Source organism: Mytilus galloprovincialis, chromosome 5 (assembly GCF_965363235.1).
Source record: "Mytilus galloprovincialis chromosome 5, xbMytGall1.hap1.1, whole genome shotgun sequence".
NCBI classification, from domain to species: domain Eukaryota; kingdom Metazoa; phylum Mollusca; class Bivalvia; order Mytilida; family Mytilidae; genus Mytilus; species Mytilus galloprovincialis.
In genome coordinates this window covers 72919723-72938697 of record NC_134842.1, presented here as the reverse complement: position 1 = coordinate 72938697, position 18975 = coordinate 72919723, and the positions used below count along the sequence as shown (strand labels likewise).

General features: G+C 32.2%; 2 protein-coding genes across 4 annotated transcripts in view; one reads left to right on the top strand and one right to left on the bottom strand.

Annotated features, from left to right (window-relative positions):
* The window catches only part of LOC143076375 (pre-mRNA-processing-splicing factor 8-like), a 53164-nt gene extending 47540 nt beyond the window's left edge, over nucleotides 1–5624 (bottom strand). Inside the window, exons 1-2 of the mRNA XM_076252111.1 lie at nucleotides 5548–5624; nucleotides 2094–2308 (exon numbers count right to left, since the gene is read on the bottom strand). Of these exons, the coding sequence (XP_076108226.1) occupies nucleotides 2094–2283 (190 nt within the window). The 5' untranslated portion in view covers nucleotides 2284–2308; nucleotides 5548–5624. The remainder of the gene's footprint in view (nucleotides 1–2093; nucleotides 2309–5547) is intronic.
* Nucleotides 5625–5828: 204 nt separating this feature from the next.
* The window catches only part of LOC143076376 (protein-tyrosine sulfotransferase 1-like), a 32614-nt gene continuing 19467 nt past the window's right edge, over nucleotides 5829–18975 (top strand). For 2 of the 3 annotated variants that reach the window (XM_076252114.1, XM_076252112.1), the window contains exon 1: nucleotides 5829–5994. The gene's annotated coding sequence lies outside the window, so the exon portion shown is untranslated. Of the gene's footprint in view, nucleotides 5995–17878; nucleotides 17947–18975 lie in introns of all 3 variants that reach the window. The other variant, XM_076252113.1, reaches the window with a different exon arrangement.

Below are 18975 nucleotides of genomic sequence, written 5' to 3'. Positions count from 1 at the left end.
AAGGAAGAATTCCCATATAAATGTGTAAATAAAATGTAGATTGTAAAATAATTGCCAGCTTGGCAAATTGTTACAAAATCTAATTTCTGTCCAAACATGTGTGTTTGAAAACAAAGGCAACAGTAGTATACCCTTTCATTTCTATGTGTATTTTATATTTCCTGCAACTGTTTTTTATACATATTTTGATTTTACTTAGGCCAAATAAAAATATATTTGTGGTTCCAGTAACCCTACCGTCCCTACTTTTTCGGCTTACAGTGTTTTCATTAAGAACCGGCCGCCGGCCATTTTGACCTGTTCAATTCAATTTCTGGCCGGTTCAGTTGTCCTGAATAAAAAAAAAAAAAAGTCCTATTTTTTTTTATGAGATCTTTTTATATTAAAATCATGACAACGGAGTTCGAGGGAGTTCGAAGATTTGTGTTTATTTTTTAAACCGACATGCGGTTGCAACGACGATTTTCATTGGCTGTTATTTCAGACTTCCTGTTTGACACACGTGTTTATCGTTGTTATGATTGAATGAATAGTATGTACCCTCGCAGCTCTCGAGTCTTCATTATGTATGAATAATGTATGTACGTAGATCCCTCCGTTTACGGAGCACCCAGAACACTACATGATTTTTTTCACTTTAACAACTACCACGTCAAAGAGTAGAAAAGGTTTGGATTACTATGTAGTTTGACAAGATTTGGAACAGTTTGAATGACGTTATAGTTTTACTGTTTAATTGATGTCTACAACTGGCCCCGTCGATCTGCCGGCAACTACAGAGCATCCGAAAGGGGGGCAGGGTACATCGATGAAAAGTTGCATTGACAGGTCCCGTTCCAAATCATAGATATATTTCTGGTCATAATACTTTCAGTTGTGAGGTATGTAACCCTTTTAAAAGCTATCAAATGAAATTAAGAAGAAGTGGAAGCTCATGTTTTCTTATAAATGAGCCTGGCCAGCACTTCTTCTTCTTCTTTCTTTACACATCTTTTCATACCACCGGGATAATGGGAAGGGGGATATTTAAAACTGCTGCGTGCAGGGGAAGTGCTGTCCAAATTTTTTAGGGGTCCTCAAAGGTAGGACAAGAATCTGGTTTTAAATGTAAATAGCACCATAATTTTCTTATTGTCCCAAGTCCCTATCTAAATAAAATTAACCTCTTGTCAGGTTCAGAGTTTTTGCTACTACATGTACATGTAACCTTTTATCAACAATATAAAGCCAGAAATAAATTATGATGCTCAATGTAGTATTTTTTTATTCTGAGGATGAATCAGATTTTGAGGACGATTGTTGCTGGTGAACTCTATTTTGGCATGGATAACAAGTTGTTATACATAAGTGTCATTGAATTGTATCCATCAATCATTATAATAATTAATCCCTTATTAAAGTGATAAAAATGAAAATATTTCAATATTATACTTTCTGACTTGGTGATGTTAGATAATAATTCATTCATTGACTTAGAAAAACTTTAGGTTGCCTACATTAACAGTAGTACTGTAAAAGTGACATTTTAAGAACAATAATAATTTTATGCCATGGCCAGAATTCAGGATTTTGTGTCTAATTTTTTTTTTAAATCATTGAGGGGTAGAAATGACATTTTCAGAACTATAGTTTTATGCCAGGAATGCAGGTTTTTAAGCCTTTTTGTTTAAAAAAACAAGGGGGCTAGTGGTAAAAGTGACATTTTCAGAACTATAATTTAATGCCCAGAATGCGGGATTTTGCGTCTAATTTTTAAAAAAATCGTGGGGGGGGCAAGCCCCCCCTAAACCCCCCCTTTTAGGTTTGGGCCTGCTTAAATCTCTAATTGGCCCCTTCAAACAAAATGAAGTGAAACCCCTGGGCTTAAAAATAGCCTACCCTAAAGATTTTATTGTCATTTTCCATTAAGCACTGTTAAAGTCAGAATGTTGCTCCCATAGACTCAATGTAAAAAAAAACATAAAATAAAAAAAAATCCCTACCTACCTACCCTACCTTTTTTTCAGATGTAACTGGAACCACACATACTTTTTTATTTGGCCTTATGATGTATTGATGTAGCATTAACAATGTGTATGTTTTAATATAGTTACCCTTATCCTGTAATCTTTCTTCAGACATATAATCAGGTAGCTTCTGAAGTTGTGGCACTGGAGGCTGCTGTTGCTGTTGTTGCTGCTGTTGTTGTATGGGGACTTGCTGTATCAATGGTTGTGGCATCAACGGAACTTGTTGTATTATAAATGGCTGCCCACCAGGCCCTATCATATAGGGGAAAGCCATCTTGCCAAACGTTTATTTACAGCACCTGAAATAATTGTAATAAATATAATATTTTCATGGTATAACATGTGGGATTGTAAATATATTTTCTAAAATTACCAGAACCAACATCTGTGTTGATAGGATGACCAGGTCATTTCAGGTGATCACCTTGTACTGAATCTAGGATAATGACATAAAAATCACTTGTTTAAGTATCATACATCAATTTCCTTCCCAAAAATCACTTCTTTGAAGTATTATTATTTTAATAACCCCACTAATTTCAACACCCCTGAACAGTGGAATTTTTATCGCTAACAGTAGAATTTTATTACATAATCTGAAAGATGAAACCTTGAACTTTACAGGAAAAATACTCCCACTGCTGGGATATGTAGAGCCATTATTATAGCATTTTAACAACTAAAATCCAATTTACAGCTAAATGATAGCATTAAAGGCATAAACCTTCATTACCTTGCTACTTAAAAGATGCAAAAAGTTCATTTTTTTCTATTTTACTAATGAAAAGATATTATTTAGACCTATGTGTTTAAAATTCTGGTAAAACTACAAAATCACAATTTGTGACAAAATTTTGAATTTGCTACTCAAATAAGTGATTTCAAAATGCCAAAGCCAACAGAGAAGTTACCGAATTCGTAAATGGTTCAGTTAATGAAATCCGTAACTGTTACCGAATTCGTTAACCTTACAGAGTTCGGTGATTTCTAGAACTGAGTGCTGTAATACTAGTATCACTATGGATTTTTTTTTAATAAAAAACAATTCATTTTGTCTTTTCATATTCACTTCCATGTCCCATATCTAACAATAAAAACACTTTAGAATATGACCCTTTCTTTAAACTGTCAGTGTAATCAATCTGGTTAGTGCAGACTAACAAACAAAATTAGATATAATATAAACATTAAATTTTTATAAAGTAAAACCACAGGAGGTTGAAATCCTATCAATGAGGGTCTATAAATATGTCAACTCGACTATCACAGTAGAGCTTCTCTCGTAGAGAGAAGCGACAGGAATGCAACGCGTTTTTCAATTTTTTTTAACTTTTTTGAATCTGGGACTTTTTGATCGGAATAAACGCTATGCGTCAACTAATAAACATATTGTTACTTCAATTAACCACTTAAACTACTTTGCAGGTCACTAATTATTAATTTACAGCTTCTTTTTACGTCCTGACAGAATCCTTGTCATTCGTTTTGGCCATGGCAGGAAGTCGAGGAAATTCCAATCAGCAGTGAATATATGTAAATGAGGTATAGTATTTAATTAAACAAACAGTCGAAATAAATCATACAAATTTATCAAGTACTTTCTCATAATTATTCCTAAAGTATTATGATGTCAAACTATTAAAAAATCCGTCCCTTCATTAAATTTAATTGTTCGCTTGGAAGTTCAAGGGAAACAACTCTTCTGTGTAAAAAGTTTACATGCGGGAAATTTAAATTTCACAATAATCTGAAGAATTCTTCTTTCTATTACTGTTTCAAGTGATCATGTCAAAGCAAATAGATACAGTTATATGGTAATACACGTTTTCATCAGTACCTTAAACCTGTAACCTGCCCAATTATATCCTTAATTAGAATTTCTAAGTGAAAACAAAAAAGGGGGAGCACAGACCAAAATAAGAAATTTGTAATTTTTTATTTATGTTCAGTATCAGTTCCAGCAGTGGATAGCTTGATTTGCACTTTTAAAAAAATGAAGGGGTCCTTATGTTAGAAATATTTGTAGAAAGGGGATGTAAACTAAATGATTATTTGGAAAAATATATTAGTACTTTGGAAAAAAATATGCCCAGGTTCTTGAAATTTTATCAATGGATGTGTCAAAAAAAATTGAAAAGATTTCAACAACTAATGATTTATGGTTTTAGAAAAATAATTAATAATTAATTAAATACATATTACAGATGGTGCAATAATAATCATTCATTTTGGTTAGGACAAATAAAAATATATGGGGTGAGTTTTCAGTTACCCTATACTTTTTAGTCTTAAAATTACTAATTGCCTACCCTACAGATTTTTCTGTCATTTTTCATTAAGCACCGTTAAAGTAAGAATGTTGTTCTTATAGACCCAAAGACTGTTCGGCCCGGACCATTTTTTTAAAAGTGCAAATCAAGCTATCCACTGCTGGAACTGATACTGAACATAAATAAAAAATTACAAATTTCTTATTTTGGTCTGTGCTCCCCCTTTTTTGTTTTCACTTAGAAATTCTAATTAAGGATATAATTGGGCAGGTTACAGGTTTAAGGTACTGATGAAAACGTGTATTACCATATAACTGTATCTATTTGCTTTGACATGATCACTTGAAACAGTAATAGAAAGAAGAATTCTTCAGATTATTGTGAAATTTAAATTTCCCGCATGTAAACTTTTTACACAGAAGAGTTGTTTCCCTTGAACTTCCAAGCGAACAATTAAATTTAATGAAGGGACGGATTTTTTAATAGTTTGACATCATAATACTTTAGGAATAATTATGAGAAAGTACTTGATAAATTTGTATGATTTATTTCGACTGTTTGTTTAATTAAATACTATACCTCATTTACATATATTCACTGCTGATTGGAATTTCCTCGACTTCCTGCCATGGCCAAAACGAATGACAAGGATTCTGTCAGGACGTAAAAAGAAGCTGTAAATTAATAATTAGTGACCTGCAAAGTAGTTTAAGTGGTTAATTGAAGTAACAATATGTTTATTAGTTGACGCATAGCGTTTATTCCGATCAAAAAGTCCCAGATTCAAAAAAGTTAAAAAAAATTGAAAAACGCGTTGCATTCCTGTCGCTTCTCTCTACGAGAGAAGCTCTACTGTGATAGTCGAGTTGACATATTTATAGACCCTCATTGATAGGATTTCAACCTCCTGTGGTAAAACAAAAATCTATATCAACTACATGTATAAATCTACATGTGCATGAAATATATGTCTATGTACTGTATGTTTTAACATTAGTATTGTATATGTTTATTGTGTAAATTCATGTATTTGTCGGTTATAAAAGCTCAAAGAGCTTATGTTATTGTTCTGGGACATGCCGACTTAAATAAAGCTTGGGGGGGGAATTGAACTTATTTTCAAAGTTTGCTCGCAGTTCGTTCTCAAAACACTGATGCAGACAACATGATAAAAGTACTTTATAAGAGTACATAGAGTATTTGTTATATGAATGCAACGTTAACACTAAATGCACACATTTAAACTTGAAGCTTGTAATGAAAAGTACCTCAACGTGCTGTGTTCGGCAAATGGCGGATTTCGTAAATACTGCGTCGGTCACGTGTTTTTACATAAAGGTAAAGAAAATGCTTGAGATGTTCCAAATGGAAAAAGTTCATTCCTTTTAATTTAAAGCAGTATATAAGCATTTTTTTACATGAAAATAAAGATTAAAGCCATTGATTTAAAATTATTATTTTTTAGGGTTGAAAGATAAGGCAAAAACTGTATTTCAGAAAGAAAAAATATGAAGTTCGGGTCATACTTTACCTATTTTAGACTTTAAAATTTTTAGTGGGGAGTTGTGTACCTTTGTATGTAATTGGCCACAAAAGGCATTAATTAATCATATGTTGAAATCAGAGCTCACACACATCTCAAGACATGTCATTATTGAAAATGGTTTACATGTGGTGGTCATACAGTAACATTCTCTAGGGCATATATTGAACAGGTAAATAATGTTAGGGGGATTAAAACAGGATGGCAAAATACACTTGTCAGACTCATGTCATGACAGGGCATACATATTCTTACACATAATTATTCTGTTGTTCTTTCATGTCTGGTGATATCCTTAGACATAGGGCAAGTAGAAAATGATCTTAGATAATGTGAAGGTCAGGATTATACAGTGCAAACACAATAAAAGGTAGGACAGTAGTGGATATTTGGAATGGATTTTTATTCCGCTATTTGAAAACCATCGTCTTGAGTAAATGTGACTGATATTTAAACAAAATTCGACAAAAATCATTGATAGATCCGTGTTTTACTTGCTCGGATACTAATAAATGATAACTATATTTTTGTAACTATCTTCTATTCTCAAAACTACATCTATATCTTTTCATTACAAATCTACACCTCTCAGTTTATGGCTACACGTGCTGATCTTATCTATCAAGTCATGCATATTCATTAGCTATGTAGGCGTGTCAAAATCGTATCATACGCGATAATGACCAGCCAGAACACACTGTAATGATTTCATTAACCAGTATTAAAAAGATAAACATAACATCCCCGCCCACAAATTAGAAATTTCTAAAAATTTCTTACTGGTCAATGAAATCTATTTATATAAAATAATAATAATAAAAAATAAAAAATAAATTGAAACAATCTCTCAGAAAATACTAATTGTACTTTACTATACACACATTTAAAACTTGAAAAAAAGTTCTCATAAAATAATAATTCTATGTGTTAAATTAAATAACTGCAAAATTTGTAGTCTATAAAAATAAAAACAGAAAGTTTTAAAATATCTATAATAAAAGGTTTCTTTTTCTTCGTTGAAATATACAGTAAAAAAAAATATTATGTCGAAATGTATATGAAAACAGAAAACAATAAAAAATTTAAATCAATGATCATAGTTTAAACTTAGTTCCCAGTGTAATTAATGTGCAGTCTTGAAACGAAAATTCTGTTTATCAGATCTGTCAAAATGACAAGTGTGCATAAATTTTATAGTTACAAATCAACTAATCTATCCATTAAATCTCATTAGAACTCATTATGTAAAAACCACAACATCATAAATATCTCTCTGTGAAATCCCAGACACAGATGTTCGATACCATAGGTCGTAAAATCTTGACCACTAAACTCTTACTTGTTTATTTTACGGATACTTCCAAGAGCACGACAGATTACAACTGTCAAACTTGCTCAAGTGAACACTTGCGATGCATAAAAATGTAGCTTTAAAAATAAACATACATGTTTCAAAGTGATGACACTAGCAGAGACCCGTGACTCTTAATATATTTCAAATAATAATAACTAGACTATTTCACACACTCACACAATTATTCATTAATCACTGTCGACTGAGATTAAAGATTCTTACAACATTCAATCAAAATAGATATTAATATAGGAAAACATAGGTAATTTCTAGCATAACATCTTTTGCGCTACTACATCTGTTGTTCAACGTTTAAACATTTTACAAAATCCCGGCCACCAATTTTTGACCCCTCTAATACACATCATATCTCTTGAATCATTTGATTCCACCTGGCCACCAATTTTTGGCCACTATAACACTTAATACCTCTTGAATCATTTGATTCCACCTGGCCACCAATTTTTGGCCACTTTTACTCTTGAATCATTTGATTCTAATCTACCCAGCCACCAATTTTTGGCCACTTTTAACTTTATATCTCACGAATCATTTGATTTCACTTAAACAATCCTAATACAATTAGACACTCAAATAGCAAAAGTAACTTTTACAAATAACCTTATCAGCACGATTTAAGTATCCACAACAACAAATATACTACTTCTAAATGCAGTCACGTGTAGCCCTATATACAAGCATGCAAAGTAATAAAAAAAAATCAATATAACAAACAAATAAAGTTAGTCACTAACAAATCAATGTAAATCAATTTTAAAACATATCATCAAAATGTCAAAGATTTTCACACATATTCTTCCATCTACATCTATGGTATCCGTGGTGTGGTATTTTGTTACATCGATAGTGAGTGGCGAGACAATTTTCACACACTCAATTCCAGAACCTTGTGGCGAGGCAATTCTCACACACTAATTATAAACTTCATCACGACTATCTGTGGCGAGGCAATTCTCACACACAGATCAGTAAGGAACGTATTAAACAATGTTGGTGGTGGCGAAACCATTTTCACACACAAAAATATAATCACAGTATCATCGGAGCAAAAGGCGGTTACATGCAAAGTTGATCTTATACTAATAAATATATTTTAAAAACAGCTTTGCGGTTATTGTCTTCTTCTTCACATTCAGAAATTATTTTGGAACCGATAAGATATAATGCAAAATCCCAGAGAATTTCGTAAACTGGCCTACCTCTAATATGAAAATGAAAATCCATCGTTTTAAAATAAATGTAATGTTCAGAAATACTAGTAATAAAGATGCATGTACACAATACTATCGGAAAATTCCGTTGCTGTATATAGTTCCTAAAAGTTAAGTTATCTGATATGTTTTCACTTTTTAAATCACCGGTCTATATCTAGTCATAGCACCACCTCCAATATCCACATAAATGTTATATAATAAGCGAAAAATCTATATAAATCCAAAGAAAAAGATATTATATCCAGGAGAAAAACAAGCCATTGTGAACTGTTCAAACAACTACCACGAAATTAAAGTCACAATATTAATATATACAATTTGAGTCCTCCACTATGATAGATCCGTGTTTTACTTGCTCGGATACTAATAAATGATAACTATATTTTTGTAACTATCTTCTATTCTCAAAACTACATCTATATCTTTTCATTACAAATCTACACCTCTCAGTTTATGGCTACACGTGCTGATCTTATCTATCAAGTCATGCATATTCATTAGCTATGTAGGCGTGTCAAAATCGTATCATACGCGATAATGACCAGCCAGAACACACTGTAATGATTTCATTAACCAGTATTAAAAAGATAAACATAACATCATTGTGCCAATTTTACGTGACGGCGACTATATATTAATAGAATGTAGGAAGGCAAAACATTTTTGAATCATGGGTAAGATTATGGGAAACAATCAAACAACCAGTCCTTGTCGAATATTGAATGTTTCATTTAGTCTGTATAAACTTGAATATGAGTTTCAGTAAGTCGTCAAATATACATGTCAATAAGTTTTCTTTGATTGAATGTGTCACTAAGTGTACCTTCGATTAAATGTGTCAGTAAACCTGTCTTTGATTGAATGTGTCACTAAGTGTACCTTTGATTGAATGTGTCACTATGTGTACCTTTGATTGAATGTGTAAGTAAACCTGTCTTTGATTGAATGTGTCACTAAGTGTACCTTTGATTGAATGTGTCACTAAGTGTACTTTTGATTGAATGTGTCACTAAGTGTACCTTTGATTGAATGTGCCAGTAAATCTGTCTGTGATTGAATGTGTCAGTAAACATGAATTTGATTGAGTGTGTCAGTAAATCTGTCTATGATCAAATATGTCAGTAAATCTGTCTTTGATTGAATGTGTCAGTAATTCTGTCCTTGATTGCATGTGTCAGTAAATCTGTCTTTGATTGCATGTGTCAGTAAGTCTGTCTTTGATTGAATTTGTCAGTCAGTCTGACTGTGATTGAATGTCAGCAAGTCTGTCTTTGATTGAATGTGTCTATCAGTCTGCCTGTGATTGAATGTCAGTAAGTCTGTCTTTGATTGAATGTGCCTGTAAACCTGTCCTTGATTGAATGTGTTAGTAAACCTGTCTTTGATTGAATGTGCCAGTAAACCTGTCCTTGATTGAATGTGTTAGTAAACCTGTCTTTGATTGAATATGTGTGTAAACCTGTTTGACTGATGTGTCAGTAAACCTGTCTTTGATTGAATATGTCAGTAAACCTGTTTGATTGATGTGTCAGAAAAAATGTCTTTGATTGGATGTGCCAGTAAACCTGTTTGATTGATGTGCCAGTAAACCTGCCTTTGATTGAATATGTCAGTAAACCTGTCTTTGATTGAATATTCAGTAAATCTGTCTTTGATTGGATGTGCCATTAAACCTATCCTTGATTGGATGTGTCAGTAAACCTGTCTTTGATTGAATATGTCAGGAAGTCTGTCTTTGATTGAATGTGTCAGTCAGTCTGCCTGTGATTGAATGTCAGGAAGTCTGTCTTTGATTGAATGTGCCAGTAAACCTGTCTTTGATTGAATGTGCCACTAAACCTGTCTTTGATTGAATATGTCAGTAAACCTGTCTTTGATTGATGTGTCAGTAAATCTGTCTTTGATTGGATATGCCAGTAAACCTATCCTTGATTGGATGTGTCAATAAATCTGTCTTTGATTGGATGTGTCAGAAAATAGTTATCAAAAGTACCAGGATTATAATTTAGTACGCCAGACACGCGTTTCGTCTACATAAGACTCATCAGTGACGCTCATATCAAAATAGTTATAAAGCCAAACAATACAAAGTTGAAGAGCATAGAGGATCCAAAATTCCAAAAAGTTGTGCCAAATACAGCTAAGGTAATCTATTCCTGGGACAAGAAAATCCTTAGTTTTTCGAAAAATTCAAAGTTTTGTATCAGGAAATTTATAAAAATGATCAGATTATTGATATTCATGTCAACACCGAAGTGCTGACTACTCCTATCCTTGATTGAATGTGTCAGTAAAACTGTCTTTCATTGGATGGGTCAGTAAATCTGGATTTGATTGATGTCTCAGTGTATCTGTTTTGAGTGGATCTGTCAGTAAGTCATGAGTGAAAATCTCAGTGTATCTGGTTTGAGTAGATCTGTAAGTAACTCTGTTTTTAATTTAATGTCTTAGTGTATATATGTTTTGAGTGGATCTGTCAGTAAGTCTGTGTTTGAGTAACTGTCTTAGAGTTAGTGTATCTGTTTTGAGTGAATCTGTCAGTAAGTCTGTTTTTGAGTGAATGTCTTAGTGTATATATGTTTTGAGTGGATCTGTCAGTAAGTCTGGTTTTGAGTAAATGTCTCAGTGTATCTGTAAGTAACTCTGTTTTTGAGTGACTGTCTTAGTGTATCTGTTTTGAATGGATCTGCAAGTAAGTCTGTTTTTGAGTGAATGTCTTAGTGTATATGATTTGAGTGGATCTGTCAGTAAGTCTGTTTTTGAGTGAATGTCTTAGTGTATATGATTTGAGTGGATCTGTCAGTAAGTCTGTTTTTGAGTGAATGTCTTAGTGTATATGTCATGTATGTTTTGAGTGGATCTGTCAGTAAGTCTGTTTTTGAGTGAATGTCTTAGTGTATATGTCATGTATGTTTTGAGTGGATCTGTCGGTAAGTCTATTTTTGAGTGAATGTCTTAGTGTATATGTCATGTATGTTTTGAGTGGATCTGTCAGTAAGTCTGTTTTTGAGTGAATGTCTTAGTGTATATGTCATGTATGTTTTGAGTGGATCTGTCAGTAAGTCTGTTTTTGAGTGAATGTCTTAGTGTATATGTTTTGAGTGGATCTGTCAGTAAGTCTGTTTTTGAGTGAATGTCTTAGTGTATATGATTTGAGTGGATCTGTCAGTAAGTCTGTTTTTGAGTGAATGTCTTAGTGTATATGATTTGAGTGGATCTGTCAGTAAGTCTGGTTTTGAGTAAATGTCTCAGTGTATCTGTTTTGAGTAGATCTGTAAGTAACTCTGTTTTTAATTTTATGTCTTAGTGTATCTGTTTTGAGTGGATCTGTCAGTTAGTCTGTCTTTGAGTGAATGTCTTAGTGTATATGGTTTGAATGGGTCTGTCAGTAAGTCTGTTTTTGAGTGAATGTCTAAGTGTATATGATTTGAGTGGATATGTCAGTAATCTGTCAGTAAGTCTGTTTTTGAGTGAATGTCTTAGTGACATAAGTGTATATGTTTTGAGTGGATCTGTCAGTAAGTTTGTTTTTGAGTGAATGTCTGAGTGTATCTGTTTTGAATCAACACAATTAAAGATGTCAATCCATTGTGATAGTGGTAAAGGTGTGAAGTACCACTAAAATTAAGATAGAAAAGATACCACTTAGTGTCTACTATAAACTTCAAAAATGCCTCCCTGATATTTTTATGCCCCATTTATGGGCATTATGTTTTCTGGTCTGTGCATCTGTTCGTCCTTCTGTTCATCTGTTTGTCCATTTGTCTGTCCCGCTTCAGGTTAAAGTTTTTGGTCGATGTATTTTTGATGAATTTGAAGTCCAATCAACTTGAAACTTAATACACATGTTCCCTATGATATGATCTTTCTAATTTTAATGCCAAATTAGAAATTTTATCCCAGTTTCACAGTCCGCTGAACATAGAAAATGATAGTGCGGATGGGGCATTCATGAACTTGGGACACATTCTTGTTATTGACTTTTTTGGTAAGGAATCATGACAAAATAGCAGGTCTTCACATATGATCATGCGGAAACAGGATTATAATTTTGAAAAAATACCAACCATCCTACCCTTTTTCTTAAGGAGGTACATGAGGAAACCTTTAACAGTTTTAATTCAAATAGCATATTTGTTTTCTGTGGTCCTATCATTGGTCTTATTAGGGCAAATAAAAAAAAATATGTGTTTTTCCTATTTCCCCACCTAGTACCTACCCTATATTTTAAGCTTAGAAATAGCCTATCTCAAGTTTTTTTTGTTATTTTTCAATAAGTACTGTTAGAGTCAGAATTTCTCTCCCATAGACTCAATGTTAAAAAAATAGTAAAATGAAAAAATCCCTACCTACCCTGTTTTTTATACGACCACATAAAAATGTTTCTGTCGTATAATGGTATGATCAGTCAGGGGACTTACTGAAATAGGTGATTTTTAAATCACTTATTTGAGTAGCAAAATCGTGGTTTTGTCACAAATTGGAATTTTGTATTTTTTTCCAAATTTTAAACACATAGGATTAAATAATATCTTTTAATTAGTAAAATTTAAAAAAAAATAAACTTTTTGCTTCTTTTAAGTAGAAAGGTTTCTGCCTATGATGCTATCATTTAGCTAAAAATTCTATTTTAGTTGAAAAAATGCTATAATAATGGCTTTACATAATGAACTGATACTTTCTTCAAAGATTTTTCCCAGCAGTGGGAGTATTTTTCCTGTGAAGTTCAAGGTTTCATCTTTCAGATTATGTAATAAAATTCTACTGTTCGCGATAAAAATCTCACTGTTTGGGGGTGTTGAAATTAGTAGGGATTATTAAAAGAATGATACTTAAAGAAGTGATTTTTGGGAAGGAAATTGAGGTCTGATACTTAAACAAGTGATTTTTATGTCATTATCCTAGATTCAGTACAAGGTCATCACCTGAAATGACCTGGTCATCCTAGACAACACAGATGTTGGTTCTGATAAGTTTAGAAACATAATTAGTCCCTGGATCATTAGTATTCTATGTTAAAAGCTACAATAAAATTAAATCACTTCTTCTAGTGATTAATTTGTACTACTTAAATAGGTGATTATTAAAGAAAGACAACTCTAACTTCCAACCTTTATGGAAATAATGTTACTTAAATCAGTGATTTAAAAAATCACTTATTTAAGTAAGTCCCCTGACTGATGATGTCATTGTCTGCATGTCCAAAGACACATTTGGTGTCCGGACAATAGCTTTCGTTTACGTAAATGGATCTCTTTGAAATTTAATAAGGAGGTTCAATACCTCAAAAGGAAGGTTGGGATTGATTTTTGGGGTGATGGTTCAAACCGTTTTGGAATTAGGGGCCCAAAAGGGGCCCAAAACAAGCATTTTTCTAGCCGTCAATCCCCAATGGACCAGAGTGACATTCCCTCACATCATTCATTTTGTTTTTATAGTGTGGAAAACCCCCCAACAAATCTTACTAAGAATGATGAGATGGGGAGACACAAATGAATAAATTGACTTTAAACACTTTTTTACACATTTCCCTTCTGTTTCTCTCGAAATTATCGTATATCGAGTTCTCCTTTACACTATTTACGTTTCTTTTACAATCCAGAAAAATCAGTATGACGAGATATTCTAAATATATCCAACCTACATTGTATTTTATAGTGACATCATTATTGGAATGCCACACTACACATAAGCAGGGATATCCTTCACTGGTTATTTAAATCATTCTCAGAGATCGTGCACTAATTAAAAAATAGTATTTGTTGAATTTAAACATAATGATGTTTGCTGTAGATGATTTAAACATCAACATGCAATACTTTAATTTGTAGGTCAACAACTTTCAAAGTAAACAGGAAGTCCGATGGGCTACATGAGATCGGGGAGAGAAACGATCTTTTCCATTTTTTTCTGTAAAACTCTGTTTTGAGAATCTTCCTCCAATTCAGGAGCACCTCAATTTATGAGCTAATTATCCACTAAAATAAACACTTAAAATGTGACATTTAGTATATGATAAGTAGTCTTTCATTAAAACTAAATTTTGTGTACCAACATAATCATTGTAATAGTTACAAAAAAATTACAAATGTTGCATTTTGTAGTTTAAACCTATTTATTCATGAAATTTTACAAATATTTCAAAATGTAGGATTTGGAAACAAGCTTCACACAGTTTACATCAATCATATTGTTATTTTTATTAGTACCTGTATCCCTGTGATGAGAGATATAACTGGGAACTTTATCAATGGAAATTTAAAACTGAATAGATTTTTCAGTCCTAACTTTCTTAAGAAAAAAATTAAAAAATTTTAAGAGTACTGTCACAAAAAGTGGAAAATGGCCCTAGCCTACAGTTCAGTCGTACACTATTAAGATTTCAAAAATAATTGTAGTTGTTGTTAAATGACAGAATTCAACTTTAATTGAATGTTTAGATTTAGAAGATGCAGATCTCTTCCATTGGTCTAAATTGAATCCTAAACTAAAGAAACGAAATTACATTATACAACAATTGATTCCAATAGTGTCAACCTTCCACATGTTCTAGCTGTTCTTTTTTTCATTCTTTATATGAAGACTATCAAAAGAAAACCCCCCCCCCAACCCCCCCAACCCCCACCCCAAAAAAATGAAATAGAAACAAGGGCTGTCTTTCCCCTCAGAGCTATTCAGCTCTTTGATTTATAGTTTATGTACAATTACATTTGTACTTATGTGTTAGTGTATGGATCTCTCTGACATTGTACCACAAAGTTCCATATCACAAAAAGAAGGCTATGAATGAGTTTTGGGGTTATTGTCCCATTCATGCAGGAATTAGGGGCCACAAAAGGGCCAAAAACAAGCATTTTTCTAATTTCCAGACAATAACTTGTTGTAATTTACAGTCAATGACTTGTGTCAAGTGTATAAATCTCTCTGAAATTATACAACAAGCTTCCATACTACAAAGGGATGGTTTTGAGGGGTTAATTTAATGGTTTAAATCCTTTAGCAATTAGGGGCAATAGAGGTGGAAAAACAAGTTTTTTTCTGGTTAAAGGACAATTTAGACAAGTTAAAAGCAGTGTAAGGGAGGTAATCCAATACAATATTTCCCATTTCAGATTTCATGAATTAAAATAATTTTTTAGGGGATTAATATTCAACAGCAGTGTATTGCTTAAAAGAAAATTTGACAACATTCATTCTGTGTCAGAAACCTATGCTGTGTCAAATATTTAATCACAATCCAAATTCAGAGCTGTATCAAGCTTGAATGTTGTGTCCATACTTGCCCCAACTGTTCAGGGTTTGACATCTGCGGTCGTATAAAGCTGTGCCCAGCGGAGCATCTGGTTCAAAGATGAAAAAGGAAACGCACATATTATTTTATTTGGCCTTAGAAAAGTGACATTCAGTTTTCAAACACATGAAACAACATCTATAGGCTTTTTATTAGCAAACAATTGATTTTTCTTTTTTGAAAGCAAACATCAAAGACCTACATTTTCAAAGACAAATGATACTTCATAACTTGTAGAATATTTAACTGTGCAACATTATCTTAAAAATCTAAAAACAAAAATATGTTGCAGCTGTGAAAATTTATTTCTGATTAAATCAAAAGATAAATAAATTACAATGTTTTTGTGTTAAACATGTTAAACATAAATTTACATGTTTGAGATCTTGATTTTGTAAAATGATGCAATACATATATAAATATATATAGTGAGATTCTTTAAACAGATGCATTGAACAGAAGAGATTGTTTATGACCAAACGACAGTATCTAGGGAAAAATTTTAAAATGTTTTTAATTTCATTTTTTTTCGTATTATTAGTCTGCACGGGTGGCCACTAGTCCGATGCCCCAGACTAGTGAAATTATATTCAGACTAGTAAATTATTGCAAAATTTTGTTTGGACCAATAAGTAAAATTTTGAAATATTGGTTGTCCTTGCTAGTAGTTAGAAAGTAAATGGTGCATGCAGACTGTATTTTTCTGAAAAATGTATCAGGTTTTTTCACCCTTTTAATGCAATTTTTAAAGGAGAAAAAATATTATACCTATATTTTAACTTACAATATGTCCCCAAAAAAACCTTTTTAGATATGTTTCAATTTACAAAATGTCCCCAAAACAACCTTTGAAAATTAATTTTTGGAGACAATAAAGATCTGAGTTTCTGTTGATCCTATGTCCTACAAGGATAAATGATACTTTTATTTGAAGAATCTTTATTTGGTGAGTTTTGTTTCTAAATATAATTATGTGAAAGGTGAAGCATGTTATGTACAGGGAACATTATTTCATGTATTTAGTTAAGATTTAGTTGCAATTTAAACAAATTGTTGACCCACTCTCATTAATTAATATTTAACTCAACTGATACATTGATAAAGTGCTTTTCAAATTCCTGCTAAAGACCTGTAGTATTTGTAATTGTCTTCTATACTAATGTTCTTTTTTGTCCACACTATACTCAAATAATATTAATATGAAATTATTGAAACTACTATTCCATTCTTTCCAAGAGTGATTTCCATCACTTTGATTTTCAGTACTTGCCTACCCATACCACAAGTATACCCCACTATGTCTACCTTTTAGTTTTATTGGCCCTATTCATATTGAAATTGAACAAAATTTCAGGTCTCCTCACAGACTAAAGGTTGGAAAAAAGCAACCAAAAAATCTTCTTTTTTTAAGGAGGAAACCCTTAATTATGAATACCTTTTTAATTGTCATTTTAGAAAATTATATTTCGTTAACAGTAGTGGATTTTCTATTTACTTGACATATAAGCAAACAATTGATTTTTCCATTTTAAAAGCAAACATTAAAGATTCAGATTACAAAAGGCAACATACATTTAATGATTACTAAACAGTGAACGCTTCTTTTTGAACTATTGGAAAATAACAATTTGTTGCAGCTGTGAAAACATACTTTGATTAAATCTAAAGATGAAAAAATACAATTTCTATGTGTTATTCAGTGATATCTTGGAGATTTGATTTTAGAAATCCTGAAATTTTAAGTGGAAATTTATGCAATGGATTGATTAAATATTAAACCATATTCAGAAATAAAACATGTATTAAATATGAAATGAAACCTGAACTTTAGAAGGAGTTATTGCCCTTCAAGATGATTTTTACCCATTTGTACAGAACCCATAATAGATGGAAAGAAATTGTAAATATAAAAAATGTTCGGCACAAGAGACAATCTTTTGAGAGAATCTTCGAATTTAAATCAGCTATGCTGAAATTTTCCTTTTACCCCTTATAGGAGTTATTGCCCTTGAAAGGTGTTTTTTTTGGCAGAACCATAATGAATAGAGAGAACATTTAGATAACAAATATATTCAGCACAATAATAAATACAAATAGGTCAACATTGCAAAAATTGTCAACTGATTCCTAATAGGAGTTATTGCCCCTGAATAACTAGTTAATGTATTTTTTGTAGAAACTGAAAAAAGATTATAAAGAACAAAATCATTTTCATGGTTCATCGAAAATGTTAAGACTTTTTATGTTAGTTCTAGGACCTCTTTTATTTGTTGTATGAAATTATTGTAAGGTGTACATGCCTTTGGTTCAACTGTTGTTTGTAAAAATAAGAAGATGGGATATTATTCTTGGGATACGAATTTTCGTGGGTATAGGTGAACCACAAAATTAAATGTTAAACGAATAACAGATTTTTCATAGGATTGTATGCAAACTTCTGCTAAACCACAAAATTAAAGCTCCATGAACATGTAATAAAATTGAGAAAGGAAATGGGGAATGTGTCAAAGCGACAACAACCCGACCATAGAGAAGACAACAGCCGAAGCCCACCAATGGGTCTTCAATGTAGCGAGAAACTCCCGCACCCGAAGCGTCCTTCAGCTGACCCCTTAAAAAATATGTATACTAGTTCAGTGATAATGGACGTCATACTAAACTCCGAATTATACACAAGAAACTTTTATAATCAACAAAAATTGGTACCCACGAAAATAAATGAATCCACAGTGCTTAGTTTTCATAGAACATTGATTATGTTAAATGTATGACTATTTGGAGGCTCTGCCCCGATGTCATGGTTCAGCAACTTAGAAGTAATTAGCAATTTTGAATGTGAAGTTTTAGTTTAATAGAAACTTCTTGTGAAAGATCAATGATATTCTCTATAGGTTCATAGCTTAGTCAGCTATAAGTACATAGATAGATATACAAAGATGAGGTATGAGTGGGTTCATAGCTATCAGTACATAAATAGATATAAGAAGATGTGGTTTGAGTGGGTTCATAGCTATTAGTACATAGATAGATATAAGAAGATGTGGTTTGAGTGGGTTCATAGCTATTAGTAGATAGATAGATATAAGAAGATGTGGTTTGAGTGCCAATGAGACAACTCTCCATTCAAGTCACAATTTGTAAAAGTAAACCATAATAGGTAAAAGTATGGTCCTCAACACTGTTTGACAACTATTTTGAGGCCCTGTCCCTAAGGTCATTGTACTTTCATTCTAACCTCTATTCTGTATTCCAAAACAAATCTGACCCCTATAT